Source organism: Panthera leo, chromosome F3, assembly GCF_018350215.1.
Source record: "Panthera leo isolate Ple1 chromosome F3, P.leo_Ple1_pat1.1, whole genome shotgun sequence".
NCBI classification, from domain to species: Eukaryota; Metazoa; Chordata; class Mammalia; order Carnivora; family Felidae; genus Panthera; species Panthera leo.
The window spans coordinates 42,908,684-42,930,156 of NC_056696.1; the positions used below are offsets into that span (position 1 = coordinate 42,908,684).

Consider the following 21,473-nt stretch of genomic DNA (forward strand, 5'->3'; position numbering starts at 1 on the left):
AAATAATTTTTCATTAAAAGTGTTACGTTGACATGTAGTGGGTTTATTATTTTTAATGAATATTTAAAAATTCCTCAGTTCTGACTTCTTGAACGGTAACTATTGATAACTATATAACACACATGAACAAAAGTTCCTTGGGGTCTTCAATAATTTTTAAGAGTGTAAAAGGGATCCTGAGCCCAAAAAGTTAGGGAATGACTGACCTAGATGTTGGCTGGCACATCATAGGTGACCAATAATGTTTGCTGAATGAATGGAAAAGTATTAATACTCTAAAACCACAGCATCAGGGGTGCCTGGGTGGCTCAGTCAGTTAAACGTCCGACTCTTGAGTCAGAGAAAGACCAATATCATGTGACTTCACTCATATGAGGAATTTAAGACACAAAACAGATGACCCTAAGGGAAGGGAAGCGAAAATAATACAAAAACAGGGAGGGGACAAAACATAAGAGATTCTTGAATATGGAGAACAAACTCAGGGCGGCTGGAGGGGTTGGGGGTGAGGGGAGGGGCTAAACGGGCAAGGGGCATGAAGGAGGACACTTGTTGGGATGAGCACTGGGTATTATACGTAGGGGATGAATCACTGGAATCTACTGCTGAAATCATTGTTGCACCATATGCTAATGACCTTGGATGTAAATTTTTTTTAATTAATAAAAGAAAGTCTGACTCTTGACTTTGGCTTCGGTCATGATCTCACAGTTTGGAGGTTCGAGCCCCACATCGGGGTCTGTGCTGACAGCGTAGAGCCTGCTTGGGATTCTCTCTCTCCCTCTCTCCTTCTCTGTCTTTCCCCCACGGGTGTTTTCCCTCTCTCTCTCTTTCTCAAAATAAATAAATGAACTTAAAAAACTTTTAAAATAACAGCATCTTCCTTATGGCTAAGCCTTTTTTTTGTTTTCCACTGTCGACTTTGTGGCTAACACCACATGTCCCCCCAAAAGTTTTCTTAAAGCTTTTTCTTTTTTCTATTTTTTTAGTGTTTATTTTTTGAGAGCAAGAGAGACAGAGTGGAAGTGGGGGAGGGTTAGAAAGAGAGGGAGACACAGAATCCCAAGCAGGCTCCAGGCTCTGAGCTGTCAGCACAGAGCCCAACGCGGGGCTCGAACTCGCAAGTGGTGAGATCATGACTTGAGCCGAAGTCGGACGTTTCACTCACCGAGCCACCCAGGCACCCCTTTTCCACTTAGTTTTTCTAAGTTTATTTATTTATTTTGAGAGAGAGAGACAGAAAGCACAAGTGGGGGAGGGGCAGAGAGAGAGGGAGAGAGAGAATCCCAGCAGATTCTGCACTATCAGCGCAGAGTGGGATGCGGGACTCGAACCCACAAACCATGAGATCATGACCTGAGCCAAAGTCTGAGGCTTGACCGACTGAGCCACCCAGGCGCCCCTTAAAGCTTTCTTGAATGAGCCTCCCCTTCCCCATCTAGTCCTTGAATATATAATTTGATTCTCCCTACCTTGGAAGTTGTTCTAAAGGGGAAAAAAAAACACAGTCCTAAAGCATCAAAACCTGTAAGAATGTGTGACTTAGCCCTGTCAGTCCCAACAGGAAAATAAAGTGTAAACCAGCTTCCTCGAGCCTGCTATCAGCCAGAGGGTGGAGGGAGGGTAGCTCTGGACACCGAGATAACAAAGTGTTGCCGTAGCTGTAGGTGTGCTGGTGAGGACAAGAAGTCCTTGGACTGGCAAGCTGACTGGCACTTTGGCAGAAGGTGAGGTTTAAACCTCAGTTGATTATGTTCATTTTAAAAGATTTTGCGGGCCTGAGGCAGAGGGTATACAGCTTTTGACTTCATTTGTCTGCCAGCACCACCTCCAAGATCTCACTTCTAAGTATCCCACACTTCACGTGGTCACCACCTGCCATCTTCCCAGCTCACTGCCCCGTATCCCTATTCAGCGACTTACCAACCCCTGGAAACCTCCACACCACTGCCGTTTCCACTTCTGTTGTGATTTCTTGCCCTCCTTCGCTTCCCTCCTTACCCAGCGTGAATTCCACGATCCAGTATCAAAAACGAACCCACTGCAAAGACGCTTCATTCTCTTGCTCTTCGCTGGCAAAATCCCAACCCTAGTTGAACTCAACTACCCACTTGTTCTTAATCTACGCACTCAGCTAACCATGGCCGAGGAAAAGCACTCAGCAGCACCGACTGACTTGCTTCGTATCTGTGACCACAAATTTCATCAGTGCCGGGCATTCCTACGACAGTTCATAGTTCCAGCTTTGTTTCTCCCACACTCTGAGACTGTTTCACAATTTCTTCCAATTTCCAGCATTCCCTTAAGTACACATCCTCAGCTTACGGTCACACCTCATACTTCATTGAGAAACCAGACACATTTGGACATAAACAACCTCACCTTTCCACCACTAAATCCGCCCATCTTCCAGCATTTGGACCCACATACTCTGCCTTCAATCCCGTAACAAGAAAAGAAGCCTCCTGGGGGCGCCTGGGTGGCTCAGTCGGTTAAGTGTCCGACTTCGGCTCAGGTCATGATCTCACACTCCATGAGTTCGAGCCCCGCGTCGGGCTCTGTGCTGACAGCTCAGAGCCTCGAGCCTGCTTCGGATTCTGTGTCTCCCTCTCTCTCTGCCCTCCCCTGCTCTCTCTCTCTCTCCATCAAAAAATAAGTGAACTCTAAAAAATAATTAAAAAAAAAAAAGATTCCCTCTATCTCAAAAAGAAAAAAAAAAAAAAGAAAAGAAGCCTCCTGGATCCTGTCCCTCTGTTTCTACGGAATTCCAGCCTTCCTTAGCCCCTCTTTCTTGTAACCTATAATTGTCTCTCTCAAGCTTCTAGAACACTCACATGCAGTTAGTATCACCCATCTTAAAAATGAACAAAACTCTCTCAGATTCGTGCCCTCCAAGTTTCTGCAGCACTACAGCAAAGTTTCTCGAGCGTCACCTACGGTCATGGTCTCTACCTTGTCATGACCTCTTCTCTCTTCCACCTCCTCCAATGTGGCCTTTGTCCCCACCACTCAAACAGCCTTTAACAAGGTTGCCAGGAACATTTGCCAAGTCCAAGCCTCTGACTACTGTGGGTTGAACTGTGTCCCCCTAAAAGATATTGAAGGTCCTCATCCCGCAGTACTTGTGAATGAGACCTTGTTTGGAAATAGGGCCTTCGCAAGTTAAGATGAGGTCATTGGGTGGGTCTAATCTAATCTGATTGTGTCCTTATACAAAGGCTAATTTTGGACACAGACACACATGCATGAAACACATGTACTTGTGAACACCATGTGAACACGAAGGCAGAGATTGGGGTGATGCCCCAACAAGTCAAGGAATGTGAACGACTTCCGGCAATCCATGAGAAGCTGGAAGAGGCATGGAATAAATTCTCCCTGTCAACCCGCAGAAGGCACCAACTCTGCCAACCCCTGGATCTTGGCCTTCTAGCCTCTAGACCTGTGAGCAAATTCATTCGTTGTTTGAGCCACCAGTCGGTGGCGCATTGTTACAGCAGCCCTGGGGTACCGACGGAACTTTTCTTTGTGCCCCCATGACGCCACTCCCCTGGTTTCCCAACAGTTCCAGTGGCTCCTCTGAATGTTGGTCTGTATCAGAGCTCAGTCCACCCATATCTTTTTTTTTTTTCTAGCCTCTCTAATCTAGGTGATCTCAACCTATGCTGATGACATCCTTACCTAAACTCTAGACTGACCTCACACATGAGCTTCAGATTCCACTCTCCTGCCTCACCACGTGGATGTCCACACATCTCAACTTTATCATGATCAAAACAAAACTTTTTTAAAAAAATAATTTTATTTATTAAGTAGGCTCCATGCCCAACATGGGGCTCGAACTCATGACCCTGAGATCAACAGTCACATGCTCTACCGACTGAGCCAGCCACGCACCCAAAACAAAAGTCTTTTTTTTTTTTTAAATGTTCATTTATTTTGAGGGGGTGGGGAAGGGCAGAGAGAGAGGGAGAGAGAATCCCAAGCAGGCTCTGCACTCACAGTGCAGAGCATGTCTCGGGCCTTGATCTCAGGAACCATGAGATTATGCCCTGAGCTGAAACCAAGAGTCAGACACTTACTGACTGAGCCACCCAGGCGCTCCCCCAAAATAAAACTCTTAATTTAGCTCCCCCAGGCCCATCTTCCCCATGATCTGTAATGCCCCCAGTCCTCCTCACCCAGCTGCCAAGGCCCTAAATTCAGGAGTCACCCTCACTTCCTCTCAACTCCACATCTAATCCATCAGCAAATCCTGTCAGCACTACTTTGAAATTCACCAACTCTCTATCCGAAATTGACTCTTCTCACCATCCCCACACTATCACCTCCCTCCTAGACTCCCACAGAGACCTTCTCTGCAGGGACCGTCTCTGCTGCATCTAGTCATCCAGTCCTGCTTCAAACAGCAGCCAGAATGACCTTTTTAAAATGTAAATTGGAGCACTGCAGTCCCTTCCTCAAAAGCTTAGTGTGATGGCAGCCCCATCACACTAAGAATAAAATCTGGAGTTCTGATCGACTTTGACGCTCAGTTTCTCCCTGTGAGGCCCTCTCTGCCTGCCTGCTCCCTCCCTTTTCCTGCCCTCGTCTGGCCCTGAGCCGCTGCACTGTCGCTTTTTGTTCCCGGGTCTGCCTCCCTAGCTGGATCTTTGTCATTTTAGTAGCCACACTGCCTGGTTGCCCTGCCTGACCCAGAGAAGACCATGAGCGTGGTTTGTTGAACAGACACCTCAGTCTGTTTGTTGCACAGACGTCCCAGCCACCAAAATTCCCTCCCGACTTAAAAATGCTGCCTCCTTTTTGGGGGCGCCTGGGTGGCCGACTTTGGCTCAGGTCATGATCTCGCGGTCTGTGAGTTTGAGCCCCGCATCAGGCTCTGTGCTGATTGATGCCTCGGAGCCTGAAGCCTGCTTCTGTTTCTGTGTGTCCCTCTCTCTCTGCCCCTCCCCCAGTCGTGCTCTGTCTCTGCCTTTCAAAAATGAATAAATGTTAAAAAAAAAATGCTGCCTCATTTTTTACCTTTCAAGTCCAATCTAATCTTTGCCCCCACATCCCAGCCAGTCAGGTTACTTCATTTCTGCCACCTCTCTCTGAACTCAGAGAACCCAGCCTCCTGGGCTTCTCTTGTTTCTCTTCTCCCTGAGCAAGCCCTTACTATACTCCCAGCTCTCACCCCCACGCCCTCAGGGTGGTTCAGATTTCTGCCCCATTCGGCCAAGAAATTTCCTCAACTAAGACTCTTGCCAGAGTCAAGTTTAACTTTTAAAAGGTCCCCTGGGATTTATCCAGAACGGCAGTGACATCTCAAAACCACTTAGAAACACCGCAGATGGGTAACACTTCCCCCTGTTTACTACTGAAAGTCCCTGGGAAGCCTCACAAAATTTCCTGGTGTGAAATAGGACACCCCACTGGAGAGTTTTGAAAACTTTTGGGTGAAATGCTGGTACAAGGTTCACACCACCTCCTTCTTACATTTGGTGGGTTCTGAGCTATGGCTCTGCTCTAATGACTTAACAGTTGTAAGGCATCTCAGAGGCTGTTTCCCCTTTTAGAAAATGGGGCTGGTTAAATATCATTAGGCAGTAAACTTTTTAAAACATTTTGTTAATGTTCATTTATTATTGAGAGAGAGAGAGAGACAGAGCATGAGCATGGGAGGGGCAGAGAGAGGAGATACACAATCCGAGGCAGGCTCCAGGCTCTGAGCTGTTAGCACAGAGCCCGACATGGGGGTCGAACTCAACAAACCGCGAGATCATGACCTGAGCCAAAGTCGGTTGCTTAACAGACTGAGCCACCCAGGTGTGCCGGCAGTAAACTTTGTAAAGTTTATTTATGTATTGGAGTGGGGGATGGCAGAGAGAGAGGGAGACAGAGAAGCCCAAGCAGGCTCCGTGCTGTCAGCTGGGAGCCTGATGTGGGGCTCGATCCCATGAATCTCGAGATCATGACCTGAGTTCAATTCAAGAGTCAGATGCTCAACCGACTGAGCCACCCAGGTGCCCCTAGGTGGTAAACTTCTTAAATGCAGAGATCGTTTGAATTTGTCTTTGTAACCCTCAGCCCGGTACGTGGCACAGGGCCCAACGCACAACCCCAGGAGCTATATTCTTTGTGGACGGAGGCATGTCACTTTGTAGCACTGGAAAGCACGGTACATGTTTGTTGATAGAATTAATGAACGAACCAGATCTACTTTTGACGGTAGCGTAACGAAAAAGGACATCGTTTATAGTAAGACATGCTGAAAACGAACAAATGTTACGCCAACTTAAAGGGCTGTATTAAACATTACCTAGGAGTTTGCACAAGGTTTGGAGTCAATCCTAGATTCCAATTCGAGATCCAAGGCTGATCGGCTGTGAGTTTAAGACAGATTACTTAATCTCTCTGAGCTTCCATTTCTTCACCTATAAAATGGGGATTCTACTACTCACCTGATCAAGTTGTTCTGAGGCTAAGATTTCACTGACAAGTGTCGAAGGCCCAGGGCAGCGCACCAACGCATATCAAAGTTTCCAATCGTAAGACCCCTACTGTTATGATTTTCATCTTGTACACCAGGTGTCTTCATGTGAGCATCGACCAATTTTGAAAAGGATGGTTTTGTTTTTCTCAAATGTCATTTATTAGAAAATACAGTTCCAGAGAAAGTAGCAGATACAAGGGAAGTGGATACAGTACACAGACCTCTTTCAATCAGGGGCAGAGAGGGTCAAAATAAAATGAGCTACAGGCCAAAAGCCAGTAACGCATCTATGGTCCATTCACCTGGAGGAGTTCTGCCCCTGTTCCCCACTTCCCCCAGCCCCTCCCCCATAGTGGCCACCTTACCCTTGACATTTTTAACCTAAAAGAAAAGTTTACATTTCCTTGCTCCCCTGTGGCTTCAGTGAACGGAGCTTCTTTCTCTGGTTATGGAATGAGTCAGCAAACGGGGGAATTTCTGATCCTTGGAGCTGAGAAGGAAGCTGGGGAGGGATAGTTCAGAGTCTCCTCGATTCCCTCCATGCCCCAACCGTGGGGTACATCCAGCCAATTCCGGTTTAAATATATCAAATTCAAAGTCTCTCCCTTTTCTTTTTTTCCCCCCAAAGGATACAACCCTTTGGAGTAAAGCACAAGAGTGAATCCGAAATCCACCAGGTAGGGAATAAAAAGTGTAAGAGACAAGAGACCCCGTCTCTCGCTCCTAGCTCAGCTCCCAGGGATCAATCACCCCCCCTCCGATCCAGCCTTCTCGCCACCAAAGAACATCACTGGAGTCCCCCACCCCACGCCCCTTTTCCTCGGCTTAGGGCATCCCTTTGGCTCCAGACTAAATAAGTTTATGGCCCCAGAAAATGAGGGAAATTCTTATTTAAAAAAAAAAATGTGACAGAAGTGGAGTTTGGGAAAAGCAGCACACAAAAAAGGGGGGGTGTGGCGGGTGATGGGGCCACACTGGCATCTGCGGCCTAGCCGTCTCCTTCCCAGGGCCAGGATGTCCTTGGGCAGGGTGGGTGGGGGGACCAAATCTAAGGGCTGAGGCAGCACTTTCTCCCACCAGGGAAAAAGGAAGGGAGAGAGACGTGTGGAGAAGCACCCCCAGCATACCCTCAGGGACCAGATGGTCCCCAGAAGGGTCGTGAGAATGGAGGGGTAGAAGACCGTATTCGGGGCACGTCCTGGCAAAGTCGGGGAAGACGGAAGGAAAAGCTCCCCCTGAAAGAGCCCAGGTCCCTGAACACAGGTCCTCGGCAGGGCCCCGTTCGGAAGGCCCTCCCTTACACCCGTAGGTATCACACCGCTCTCCTTTGGAGGCACAATCAGAAAGGCCCACAGCAGGCCTCAGTCCAGCACACCAGACCCTCCCCGCCCCTCCCCGGCCTGCCCTTAGAGAGGGAGGGCTCTCACCCAGGACCCACTGGGCCCCTCCCCAAATAATTCCTATGGATAGAAAAACACAGATGAGAAACAAACAAGCGAACAAACAAAACCCTAGGGGAAAGTCCAATAAGAACCTTAATCATACAAAAAGTCCGACGTCTTCCTCTTTTGCCTTCCGAGGCATATGCAAGTCCCTTCTCACGAGGCTTCCTGTCCAGTCAGGACAACATTACTATTTCATTTTTTAAAAATAAAAATAAAGATATCCACCCACCCTCCCTCAAAACGCTACTTCATTCAGCCCGCCCCACTCACCCCCAACCAGGCGTTGCTCCCTTGACACAAGGTAACCTTAAAACTTCGCGGCAGCCTCACAGCCGCTCAGCACAGCCAACCCAAATGCCGCCGGGCAGAGGAGGGGACAGCAGACAGCATCTAACTCTGCCCGCCTCCCGTCACAGGGGCCTGAGCCACCCGGACAGAGGGGAGGCCCGCCAAGGGCTCTGCCCTTTCACAAGGAAAGGGCACATGGAGGAGGGAAGAGTCGTCTCCCCCGGCACCCCCAGCCGCCTGGGGTCCTGGGCGGGGGTTGGTGGGGGGGGGATGGGTCGGGCTCTGCTGGGCTCACAAGGTCTCATGACTTCGAGATCCCAGTGCGAACCAGCCAGTCTTCTCCTGGGCCAGGTCCAGCTCTCGAAGGCGGATGTGCACCTCCCCGAGGAGAACGTTCTCCCAGAATCCTTGCTCGCTCAGCACACTCAGCTGCAGCTCCCGCTGCTGTAGGTCTCCCTTGGGGATCCCGTCATACACCAGCTGCGAACAGAGATGGGGAAGATGGGGGGACACAGAAGAGGGAGATGCTTAAGTCTGTGGAGGTTCGATCTGGCGGGGGCTAAGACGACTTCTCTCCCCAGCCCGAGTCCGCGGGATTAGAGAAGGTACTTGGAACCCAAGAAGAGCTTTACAGAACTCTGCTCTTTGGGGCAACCTGGCTGGCTCAGTCCGAAGAGCAAGCGACTCTTGATCTCGGGGTTGTAAGTTCAAGCCCCACGTTGGGTGTAGAGATTACTTAAATATCTAAAAGCAAATGAATAAATAAGTAAATAAATAAAGAACTTTGTTCTTTGCTTAGAGTTGAGGAAGGTGAGGACTTTTTTTTTTTTTTTAAGTTTCCTTTTTTCCTTGGGGCACTTGCGTGGCTCAGTTGGTTGAGCGTCTGACTTCAGCTCAGGTCATGATCTCATGGTTTGTGAGTTCGAGCCTGCATTGGGCTCGCTGCTGGCAGCACAGAGCCCGCTTCAGATCCTCTGTCCCCTCTCTCTCTCTGCCGCTCCCCCACTGGTGCTTTGTCTCTCTCAAAATAAACTTTAAAAACAAGTTTCCTTTTTTCCCCCGGTTTCTTCATTTTAGACAGAGCATGCGCAGGAGAGAGGGGTAGAGGGAGGGGGAGGGAGAGGGCAGGAGAGGGAGGGAGGGAGGGGGAGGGGGAAGGAGAGGGAAGGAGGGGGAGGGAGAGAGGGAGAGAGAGGGAAAGAGAGAGAATACCTCAAGCAGGCCCCATGCTCAGTGAAGAGCCCAATGCAGTGCTCTATCCTACAATCCTGGGATCATGATCTGAGCCAAAACCAAGAGCTGGATACTCAACCAAGGGAGTCACCCAGGCATGCCACAGGTGAGGGCTTTTTATTGGGGCCACGGCTCATTATCAGCAAAGGACCAGCAGGCTCCTCCTCCCCACGGGACAGGGCCAAGGCCATACCCCAGCTGTGGACTCCCTAACCGAAGGGTCAGCAAACTTGTTTATGTGAGGAGCCAGACAGGAGTACAAACAGTCTGGTCTATGTCACAAGCACGCAATCCTGCCGCTGCAGCATGAAAGCAGCCACAGACGACACTTCCGTGATAGGTGGGGCCACATTCCAATACAACTTTATTTACACAAACAGGTACAGTTTGCCAACCCACCCCAGCCCCTCCTCCACACACCATCTCATTGTAGGTGGGGTTGCAGGTTTTCCGGGCCACTTTGGTTTTCTTCTTAGTGGTTTTCTGAGGGTCAGGAAGGAGGTAAATCTTCACGTAGGGGTCTGGGTCATTTCCATCCTGCAGCAGTTGCTACAAAGGGAGTGCAAATTTTACAAATGTTACAAAAAGAAGATTCATACGTCTGTGTCCCTATCACCATTCCTGTGATCACAACCTGATCCAGACTCTTCTCCCTCACACCTGGCTTCTTACAAGGCACCATAATTTGTCTGCTTTCCAGCTCACTCCCTTCTGATAGAAATATCTACCATGACAATATTAGGTGTCCTACCAAAACATCAATCCGATTGCCCATTACACCCAGTCTATACTTGTCATACAAATGCTCGGGGCATGCCATAACTTGGTCTGTTTTGACTGAGCCACCGTGTCCCCAGATATCTTCCTGCCTTGCCCAATGTCTTTGTCTATTTTGTCATTTGATCCAAGTAACCCCCAAGAGGTGCAAAATGAGTCAGAGAGATATTAAGTTGCTTGCTGAAGGCCAGCCAATTAGTGATTCATCCAGCCTGATCCTTTTTAATTAGATCTTGTCATGCCTCTGCTCAAAACCCTCCAACGGTTCCCATTTCATTCTGGGTAAAAGCCACAGTCTTGACTGTGGGACTCAGGTTCTGGAGTGCTGTGCCCTTTGCAACCCCAACATCTACTATTCATTCTCCCCTTTGCTCTGCAGCCTTCAGCCACAATGACCCCTTGCAGTTCCCAGCACGCCCCAGGCAGATTCCTGACTCAGGGCTTTGGGATTTAACTGCTCCCTCTACCTGGAACAGTCCTCACCTTGTTCCGTCTTTGCTTGAACACCTTGTCATCAATGAAGGCTTCCCTGACCACTCTTTATAAAATTGTCACCACTTCACTCCACCCCAGTATTTGTTCTCTGCTTTATTCCTCTCCAGAGCACTTACCACTATCTGACCTGCCATATATTTCACTCGTCTGTTTGTCTGTCTGTCTCTTCCTACTAGAATGTAAGCTCCTTGAAGGCAGGGATTGTGTTTTGTTTACCCTTAGATCTAGAGCTAGTAAATCAGTGCCCGGCACAGAGTAGGCACCTGATGAACATTTATTGAATGAATGAATGAATGAATGAATGAATGATGAATGAATGAATGAAGTTGTCAGAGTGAAACCCAGGTTGCTCTGATTCCAAAGTTCATGCCCCTGCCACACACCAATGCCCCAATCCACAAAAGTCCAGCACATGGCAGGTATTGAATGCAAGTTCCCTTCCCCTTCCTACCAACAATTTTGTGATTATATACTGCCTTATGCTCGAAGGACATCATGTGGCTGCCTTATCTCTACAACCAGGTAATAAACCCTTTGGGCCTCTTCCTCATAATAATCATCATAATTGCCACAACACTAATACCAGGCATTCTGTTAAGTGCTCTGTATGCGCTATTTCCTTGAAACCCTCCATAACTCTACGAGGTAGATACTAACATCTTCATTTCAATGAGGGTCGGGACACTTAGACAACTTGCCAAAGACCGCGGGTAGTAAGAACCTGTATCTGGCGGTGCTTGCCTGCTTAGTCATATCTCAGGCCTGGCCTGGTAGCAGGGCCACCGGGGGTACTCAGTAACTTCTGTGGTTACTCTCATGAGAGGAAGGGAGAAAACTTCTGACCAGTCAGAAAACTACCGGAAGAAAGATACAGAACCACATGAAGGCTGTGTGCGTGTACTTACCAAGCCCCGAATATGCATCACCATGATGAAGAGTTTATTGTTTTTGTAGGAGATGGACAACTTCACCTCCCCTCCCACCTTCCCGACGGGCCGGGCCCATGAGCCGTCTGGAGGGACAAAGAAACCAAGAAAGGTCACGAAGGAAGTCTCGTCCCCAGCTGGTGCCAGGCAGTTGTTTCCGTGGTCCTCTACCCCTTCCCCCCCACCCATCCCCCAGGATCTCCCTGTCAGGTTCTTGATATCAGATGGGGGAACTGTCAAGTGATGTCTGTGAACATGATTCAGAATCAGGTTGAGATGTTCTATCCAGTTTGTGTGGTGTAATGAGCAGGCAGATATCCAGTCGCTGGGAAACCTGCACGAGGAGCCGGGGGCCCCACAGCCTGAGCAGGACACCAGATTCTCCAGCCAGTAGGCGAAGAGACAGAGGCAGGTCAAGGGAAGAGAACTGGGGAGGGAGGGGGGACAGGAGAGATGACCTTTGGGAATGGTTCAGAGAGGTTGGCAGGAGCGTCACAGAGAAGGCAGCGTACCTGAGGACTTAGGAGCTGGGCTGGTGCCCGTAGCCTTGTCATCTCGGGGCAGGGGGTGGAAAAAGGTGTATACCAAATCACACTGAAATGACATCAGACACAGAGTCACTCTTCAAGAAGGCAACGGACCCATAAAAAAAAGGCAAGGGACTATTCCAGATTTTAAAAAACTTGATAAAATGGAACCAAATATCTTTTGCACTTCTTATTTGGATCATGGCTCAAACCAACCAGCTGTAAAAAGAATTTGGGGGATGACAGGGAGATTTTCAATATGGACTATATATTAGATGGTATGATTTCTATAGTTATATAAGAATACATAGTATTTAGGGATAGAATGTCATGATGTCTGGGATTTAGTTTAAAACACTTCATACAAAAAGAGATGAAGCAAATATGGCAAAACATTAACCGTTTGGGTGATGAAGATATAGGCACTCGTTATACTGTTTCTCTGCTTCTGTAGATGTTTGAAAGTTCTCATAACAAAAAGTTCTTCAAAAAGGAAAAAAAAAAAAACCTAAGTCACATCAGGTCAAAAGCAGTCTGTTCTTTTGTGCCGCCCCCTCCCCTATGGACACACATACACCTTTCAAGCAGAGAAATATTTGAGCCAACTCTGGACAGAGCCCATGAATCCTACTCTCAAGAATGGTTCCTAAGTCTGTTAGGGAAAACAAAAACTAAAATGTGTGAAAATACCTACTCTAGCGTTAATAGTGAAAAAAAGGGGGGGTGACATAATCTCTCTCTCAAGAAGCAAATGGTTAAGGAGATTGTGGCACTGCAAGTCAAAGTATAATTTCGTACAGATATTCAAAGTGCTGCTTATTATAAACACCAAGTGAGAAAAATATCATCTAGTGATATTGGAGCTAAAGCAGTAAGAGTCACACTTGCCTATAGACAAATAGGAAGGAAACACAGAAATGGGGTTAGATGATGGGTCGGAAGGGATGGGGCTCCTGATGCCTACATTGGTTTTTATGCTCATTATAATACCAAATTACAATGCCGTTTGTTTAAAAAAAAAATCTAGGTAAATACACACTCAACCTGCTCAAAAAATCTCCTTTCCTTCCCACGGTTCTGAATACTCCTAGCCAGCACGACCCCAGGCGCTGCAGCCACGCCCCTCCCTCCCTCGCTGTGCCGGCCACCGCCCTCCTCGCAAATCCCGTCCTTGACCGCCAGGGGGCGCGCATCCTCCCTGCTTCCACTACATACCCCTCCCCCCCCCCCCCCCCCCCCCGCCACCCCCCACCAAACCAGACCTTCCCCGAACAGCCCACAAGAGAGAGCCCACTCACCTCGGCCACCTCGGGGGCTGCGTGGGTCAAGTGCCAGATGTAGCGGTTTAACTCCTCCCTCCGCCGCTCGGCCACCGCCTCTCCCCTCGAGCGGCCAATCACGAAGCGACTAGGGAAGCTGGCGAGGCAGGTGGGCCGTGGGAACACCCGGAGGGGCAAGAAGGGAAAAGAGAGGGAAGAGGCGACAGGCTTTAGCCACCTTTCATTGGCATTTTCGGCGACCTGACCCACATGTCTCACTAGCCGGCCCCATTCCTCCCGCAGCTCCCGGGGCCTGCTTCAGCGACACACTCCTTCCCGCAGCATCTCGCACCGCAGTTCCAGGGATGCCAGGCAAGAAAACCACGCTGATGGGCAGCGTCCTGTGGCTCCCCGGAAGTGCCTCGGGGGCTCTGGAGGAGCTCGCAGTTTTCCCCATCAGGGTCAAAATTCATTTGAAAAATCATTTTAAAAAACTGTGGTGACATACACAGAACGTAAAATTTACCATCTTAACCATTTAAAAAAATTTTTTTTAACATTTATTTATTTTTGAGACAGAGAGAGACAGAGCATGAGCGGGGGAGGATCAGAGGGAGGGAGACACAGAATCCGAAACAGGCTTAAGGCTCTGAGCTGTCAGCACAGAGCCCGACGCAGGGCTCGAACTCACGGGCTGTGAGATCATGACCTGAGCCGAAGTCGGCCGCTTAACCGACTGAGCCACCCAGGCGCCCCATCTTAACCATTTTTAAGTGTATGGTTCAGTGGCATGAAGCACATTCAGGGAGCTGTGCAGCCATCACCGCGCCCCTCTCCAGAACTCTCATCTCACACGACTGAAACCCTGTACCCATTAAACAACTCCCCATTCCGCTTCCTCCCTCCAAGCCCCGGTAGCCACCAAGCTACTTTTGGTCTCTAGAAATCTGGTCACTGCAGGACCTCATATAAGTGGAATATGATACAAGATTTGTCTTTTTTGTGACTGGCTTATTTCACTTGGCGTAAGGTCCTTCAAGGCTCATCCATGTTGTAGCATGTGCCAGAATTTCCTTCTTTTCAAGATTTCATAACATTCTATCGTATGTATATACCAAATTTTGCTTATTTTTCTTTTACTCTTTAAAAGACCAGAAACTTTGAGGGGCTCCTGGGTGACCCAGTCGATCAAGCGTCTGACTTCGGCTCAGGTCATGATCTCACGGCTGGTGAGTTTGAGCCCTGTGTCAGGCTCTGTGCTGACAGTTCAGAGCGTGGAGCCTGCTCTGGCTTCAGGGTCTCCCTCTCTCTCTGTTCCTCCCCCACTGACGTTCTGTCTCTCTCTCTCTCTCTCTCAAAAATAAATAAACGTTAAAAAAAAAAAAAAGAGAAGAAACTTTGAAACAAAGATTCGGTCAGTCCTCTTAGACCCTGTTTTCTCTCCTTCTGGCAGGTGGGCTCAAGCTTATTTTCAAGACTGGGCTGAGAGAGTCAGGAGATACCGGCCAGCAGGGCGGGCACTTGCCATCACACTGATCACCAGGCCAAGAAAAGCAAACAGATCTTGGAAAGGGTACTTTCAGGATCCTGCAGTACCCCCCAACCCTCCCCGCCACCCCCCCCAGCCCTCTGCAGCTCCGGTCTCCCTCCCCAGGATCTCCCTGTGCAGAGAAGAGAGGGGACAGCTACCTGGGCAAGAGGGAAGAAGGAAAGAGCAGCCGCAGCTTATTGTGTAATTCCTGGAACTCTTCAAACGTCCGTTGGATGTAAGTGGCCTCGTGAGCATTCTCTCGCATCACCTTCACCACATAAACCTGCAAAGGTCCAAGTCTTAGACAGTACCTGCCAACCCCTGTGCACCCAATGAAGGGAGTAGGTAAGGGAACAGAAGAGGGTGTGTGTGTGTGTGTTGGGGGAATACACTTTCCAGAAGGAAAAGAGCAAAAGTGCCTCCAAAGAAGAAGAGGATAGACATTACATGTGCAGGAATCTGAAAAGCAAAGATTTCCTATACATGTTTCATAGGATCTTTGACCCAGAGGGAATAACCACTCAATTCAGCTCCCTGATTCCAGCAGCCCACTTGGGCACGGGAGAGGGAAGTGGTCTGTGACTGCGTGGCTCCTGGCACGGGATGCTCACAACTCCAGTGCCCACGTGTGGATGTGAAGAGACAGAATCCCAATATGCTGGGGGCGGTGGGGAGCAAGGCAGGGTCATATTGGAGAAGACACTTACATAGCCCTTGTTGGGGTGGAAAATCTTCTCGTGGCGGCAGAGGAAAACATCACTGATGCGGCCAGAGCTCTTGAGCGTGTGTGTTCGGGGGGCAAAGGAAAGGGTCAGCCGGTCGTCTGAGCCTGTGAATTTCATCTGAGCCAGATTATGGATGAAGAAATTGAGCTTTGTGGCTACACTGCCCAGGCTGGACTCAATCAACCTGTTGGTGCAGGACGATGGGAATGAAAAGATGTAACCATGGACCCAAGTCCCCACTGGCTGGACAGAGCTATCTCAGCGAATATCCTCTGACACCTGAGACCCACGCGCAGTTCAGACAGAATCATTTTCCCTGGGTAATATCCTCGTAGAGTGCTTGACGGGCACGTGATCATCTACATGCAATTTATTCATGTGAATCCTGGGGCTTATCTCCCCTTTCTGCCCTCCTGAGCATCTTTGGATGGTTAAACCAAGGTAGGAAGGAATGAGGGATTCCACCACAGGGTCAGCATGTAAAGGTCTTTATATAGTAGACATCCAGTACAGTGAAGCCTCACCAAGCACCGTTCACTCTAGAGACTTCTGATCAAAAGGAGAGGTTCTATGTTAGAACACATCATCAAATGTGGAAACATGGAACCATGGAACTCCACGTTTTGATAAACGGAAAGGCTCTGATCCAGAGAGCCGGACCCTAAGGAAAACCCACGATCATCCCATCAACAAAGTCTTTGACCAGCACCTAGCAAGAACGTAAGTAAGAGATTACAATGGCTCTGTAGACAAAGCTCAGCACCAACAACTGAGTCAGAGAAGTCAAGTAACCTCCCTAAATTTAGGCAGAGGCAAAGTCAGGACGACACGTGTTGTCGACTCTAAGCTCTGCCATCTGAGCTAAGCCTTTCCTGTCTCCCCAGCCCTACTCCTCCCCATCCTCCTCCAGGCAGCCCGGACATGAACTACTCGGGGTGGGCAGCGCTGTCCTGTGCACAGGGTATTACCTAGTGAAGTAGGTAGTAGCATTGGCCTCTGTGTCCTGAGGCCTCAGAGCATCATACACGTATTTGAGGTCCTCCAGGTCTGAGAGCTCGGGGATCCCACAGGACAACATCTAGGAGAAAAGCAAAGTTGGAGAGACGGCACCTGGAACAGCCAGGAATTCTTGGTGCTTCTTCCCCTGCTATTTTCTATAGCGAGGCTCCCTAACCCTCTCAGAAGGCGGTAGACAGATGCCGTGGGCAGTGGCTAGAAGGCCACAGGAATGGAGGGGCTGGGACAGGAAGCCAGACACTGCACAGACACCACGGTCACCAGTAGTCTGGGCCCTGCCTTTATCTAGACCTCAGAGAAACAGATCTCCAGAAATCCTCTGAAGCCAGACAGGGGAGTCTTAAAGAAGGTGCCAGATGATAAGAGGGAGGGGTTCAGAGAGAGATGGAACTCCTCACCAGGCCCAGAAGGTTGAGGAAGAGGTGGGTGTGCTTGCGAATGAGGTTGTAGGCTTGGCAGCAAAGGTCAACAAAATCATGGAAGCGGCTGGAAGGCTTGTCACCCCCGTTGATGACATACGCCATATCCGAGGTGAAGACAAAGGGGGCACGGTCCCTGGGCCAAGGGGAACATACAGGTAGAAGGTCAACATGGAGGAGGAAGCCCACCTTGTGGGGTTACATCAGAGAATGATTCCCCTCAACACTTGTGGGAACCTGGGGAGACGGGGCTCTAACTTTATCCTTTTTCTCTTCCTACCTTAATCTTAAAAGATCCCCAGAGGGGCACCAGGGTGGTTCAGTCGGTTGAGCATCTGACTTCGCTTCGGGTCATGACCTCACGGTTCGTGAGTTCGAGCCCCGCATCGGGCTCTGTGCTGACAGCTCAGAGCCTGGCGCCCGCTTCAGATTCTGTGCCTCCCTCTCTCTCTGCCCCTCCCCTGCTTGTGCTCTGTCTCTCTCTCAAAAATAAATAAACGTTAAAAAAAAGAAAAAGAAGTTTTTAAAAAAAGATCCCCAGAGACATCCTTCATTGATTCCCTGTCCGTGAGCTACCAGTATTTTTTCCTGGATATCTAATCGTGTTCCCTTTTGCCGTGGTTTGGGCCCGTTTCCCTTTGCTCGCTCCTCAGCACGGAGGGAGAAGAGCTGGTCCCCACCTTCATCTGCAAGGCCTGGCAAGGACTTGACCTCTGTAGCAGGCTTCCCTTCTCCGGAGCTGCTCAGCTCAGGGACTGAAGTACAGCCCCTTCCGTTACAGGCTTGTGTTCAGTGCTGAGCCATTTCTACTGACCTCCCTGCCCTACACACACAGCCTGGCTTCAGGAGACCACTTACCGCTTGATGTTGCCAAACATCTGTGCGTGGCCCAGGAAGCGGCCAAAATCTATGTGGAACATGTGGCCCGTGGTCTTCAGCATGATATTGTCATTGTGCCGGTCACAGATGCCCAAGACGTACGTGGCCACGCAGCAGCCAGCACAGGAGTAGATGAAGTTCTCCACAGCCTGGGAGGAAGGCAGGCAGATGGGAGGGCAGGACATAAAGCCGGATCCGAGGGACTCCAGGGGCCACAGCCAGACTGAATTCGGCCCTCGTGAGCCCCCACGGCACCTCACACCTGCCCGTTCAGCCTTCATCATGTATGGACATACACACTCAGGCACATAGAAAGTTCTCTCCTGTCTTACAGGGCATAAGGAGACAGAGGGCTTGTTAAGTATATCTCCGCCAGTTGATCTGCAATTCACCTTCTTCTGCACCTTTGTTTCTCCTAGGGACACTGGTTGGAAAGCCCATGAGCTCATCTGGAGCCCAGACTTGACCAGCCCAGACGGAAGAGACCTTGTTAGACAGGAAGACTAATGCTTACGATGTTCCCGAACGGCTGTGACCATCTCGACTCAAGCAGAGCACTGAGGCAGTCAACTCAAGGGTCCATTCCTGACCCTGCTCAGAATCTTCCAGGCTTCCCCCTGCCTCACAGACAACTTCCCTTACCCACAGTTACTGGCAGCAGCTCAGCACTAATCTAATTGAAGTCATTTCACACCAAAGAAGAGCTGAGCCAGCTCAACACTCCTAGCGGTGTTTTACACTTGAAAATCGGACATCTCTAGTCGGTAAACTGCGTGAGGATATTTTTAAGTTTAAAGCAGGGGGAGAGGGGCTAAGGGGTTCGGTCCACCTTATGTGATCAGGTCAGCCTCCGTCCCCTTATTTGTCTTTCCAAGAGGTAAAAATAACGGAATTAGCACATGGATACCTTTCACCCTATGAATCCTCTTTGTGTGGCTGATAGAATTCCTAAGAAATCAAGAAAGACCCATCAGCAGAGGGTAAAAACTGTCATAGCCAAAGAGGAATGTACAGACTTGAGAATGAGAGAAAGCTTTCCAAATAGGGAATGTGTGCCGCCCCCCCCCCCCCCCCCCAACCAGCCTCCTCCTGCAAACTTCCACTCATCCTTCAGGGCCTTGAGTCCCAGGCCCTCCCAGTTCCCACAACCCCTCCCACCCCCCCACTGAGCCCCAACAGCCCCACTTGCTATCACTGTTCACTCAATGCTCACTCTTTTCTCTCCCCAGGGTTTTGGGGGTCTTCTCTCCCTGGAGCTTCTTGGCCATCCACGAGGCCTGTTTCAAAACTAGCCACACAGGGGGGTGCCTGGGTGGCTCAGTTGGTTAAGCGTCCAACTCTTGGTTTCAGTTCAGGTCATGATTTCACGGTTGGAGAGTTCGAGCCCCACATTGGGCTTTGCACTGACAGTGCAGAGCCTGCTTGGGATTCTCTCTCTCCCTCTCTCTGCCCCTCCCTTCTGCCCTTCCCTTCCTCCCTCTCTCTGTCAAATAAATAAAAACTTAGAAAAATATATTAATAAAAAAAAAAACTAGCCACCAGAAACTCCTGCCACTTGTCTAATTGAACCAGGTGACTAATCCACAGGAATCTAAGAACAGAAAATCTATAAAATCACAGAATGCGCCTTCTGGAAGAAAAAGACTATTCCTAGGAAAGGGAAATAGATGACTGAAGACAAACCTCTCAAGAAGGAACACAACCCGTCACCTCCCAGTCTGGACCTTCATGTCTGTCAGCTTGTTTTCCCGCCACAGATATTCCTTCTACCCCAAATGCATCCTATCTTGACCCACGGGCATAGTGATATGCCCGTGGGTAAGTGACTCAAGTGTCACCACCAGAGTCATGTGGAGTATAACTGCAGGAAATCTCACCAGGTCAAGGGCGCTCTCCTGATTTAAGGGGCTTTCGCTTGAAGGCTGTGGGAAACTCTCTTTGCTGAGAGGCCGGGAGACAAACAGCTCTCAGCTCTTTCCTACTGGAAGTCATCAGAAGAGACCACCGGCACTATTCTAGCAGAAAGCCTAGAAGAGCTGAGAGGCTACCTTTGAAAGACTGATATTAAACACAAAGACACAGAGTTGGTTTCTCTGTGTATTCTTGCTGTACGTACTTCTATCGTGTTTTTTTTGACTTTTTATTACATCGGCCAGAAGAAATCATAATTCCAGCACCAAGCACGGTGCCTCTGCATGGTGGCCATTTAATACCTGACAAGTGTACGTTACTAATAAATAGCATATGGGATGGAGGGGCGGGAGGAAAAAACCCATATTGCTCCTCTCCAAGGGTAGAGGATCTGGAATGTGGCAACGTAGAGAGGGTGCGTTTTGAGGAATGGGGAAGGGAACACGTGGCTGGGACATAAGTTATCATAAGAGAGGAGGTATGGTGGATGATACGGTAGGGGCAGGCGGGGCGGGATCACCAAAGGTTTTGTATAGCGGGCTACGGAAGCTGGACTTACCTTTTCAGACACAGGGAAGTGACATGAGCGGTTTATTCTTTATTTTAAAAAACACAAGCTCTGACATCAAGCAGGGGATAGCCACAGAAGGGGAAGATAGAAGGATAGAAGGAGAAGCATTCCAGTGGCTCAGGGGACAAATTCTTTCCTCCCGGCACAGCTGAGCCGTCTCCTCTGTGCGTGTGCGCACCCCACCCTGCCTCGCCCCTACCCGCAACCCTACCTTCTCATACTCGTCCTCCCCGGGGTTGTGTTTCTGCAGCCAGTCCGCCAGGGCCGGTCCTTGAAGGAACCGGTCACCCCGTGCTCCACCTGGATCTTGCGCAGCGTCTCAGCATTGGGGATCATCTCCACCATCCCTGGGAGAGAAAGCACGGGTAGGGCACTCCAGGGCAGAGCAAAGGGGACCGCGGGGAGAGAACCACAGGAGCCTCGCTGGATGCTTCCCTGTAAATTAGGCTCTAGGATATTTGGACAAAGTCTGATAATAAGGGGAAAAGGATAGCACTAGGAGGAATACCATTCCCCAAGCCTCATTGTCCACACTGGGCCCCTGGGACTCTTTGGTCTCCCTTAGAAACAAAAAAAGAGCAGCGGCTATGAACTAACTTTTACTATGGGAATATGCGAATCATGTTCAAGAATAATTATTCATATATACGTATGAACATGTTACACACACACACGTACGAATAGAGAAAGGTATCATGAATTCACACATAACCATCACCCAGCTTCAAAAATTATCAACATTTTGCTAATCTCGTTTCACCTATTTCATCCACCCAACCCTGCTTTTTCCCTCCTTCTTGGAGGTTTTTTTTTTTTTTTTTCCTTCTTTAAAGTAAGCCCTGCGCCCAATGTGGGGCTTGAACTCACAACCCTGTGATCAAAAGTTGCATGCTCTACCCACTGAGCCAGACAGGTGCCCCGTTACGAATCCCAGACCTGTCATTTCACTCATAAATATTTCAAGTACAACTAACAAGGACATAACGACCATGCCA

General features: G+C 49.3%; 1 protein-coding gene and 1 non-coding gene across 2 annotated transcripts in view; both read right to left on the reverse strand.

Annotated features, from left to right (window-relative positions):
• Positions 1-3,822: 3,822 nt before the first annotated feature.
• TRNAN-GUU lies at positions 3,823-3,895 on the reverse strand. The gene has a single exon. It is a non-coding gene; the product is annotated as a tRNA-Asn (tRNA).
• Positions 3,896-6,265: 2,370 nt separating this feature from the next.
• The window catches only part of PIK3C2B (phosphatidylinositol-4-phosphate 3-kinase catalytic subunit type 2 beta), a 66,071-nt gene continuing 50,863 nt past the window's right edge, over positions 6,266-21,473 (reverse strand). The window contains 12 exon segments of the mRNA XM_042924759.1: positions 6,266-8,688; positions 9,862-9,990; positions 11,619-11,725; positions 12,152-12,233; positions 13,465-13,582; positions 15,115-15,239; positions 15,664-15,865; positions 16,650-16,759; positions 17,097-17,253; positions 17,976-18,145; positions 20,690-20,739; positions 20,742-20,825. Coding sequence (XP_042780693.1) covers positions 8,500-8,688; positions 9,862-9,990; positions 11,619-11,725; positions 12,152-12,233; positions 13,465-13,582; positions 15,115-15,239; positions 15,664-15,865; positions 16,650-16,759; positions 17,097-17,253; positions 17,976-18,145; positions 20,690-20,739; positions 20,742-20,825 — 1,523 coding nt within the window. The 3' untranslated portion in view covers positions 6,266-8,499.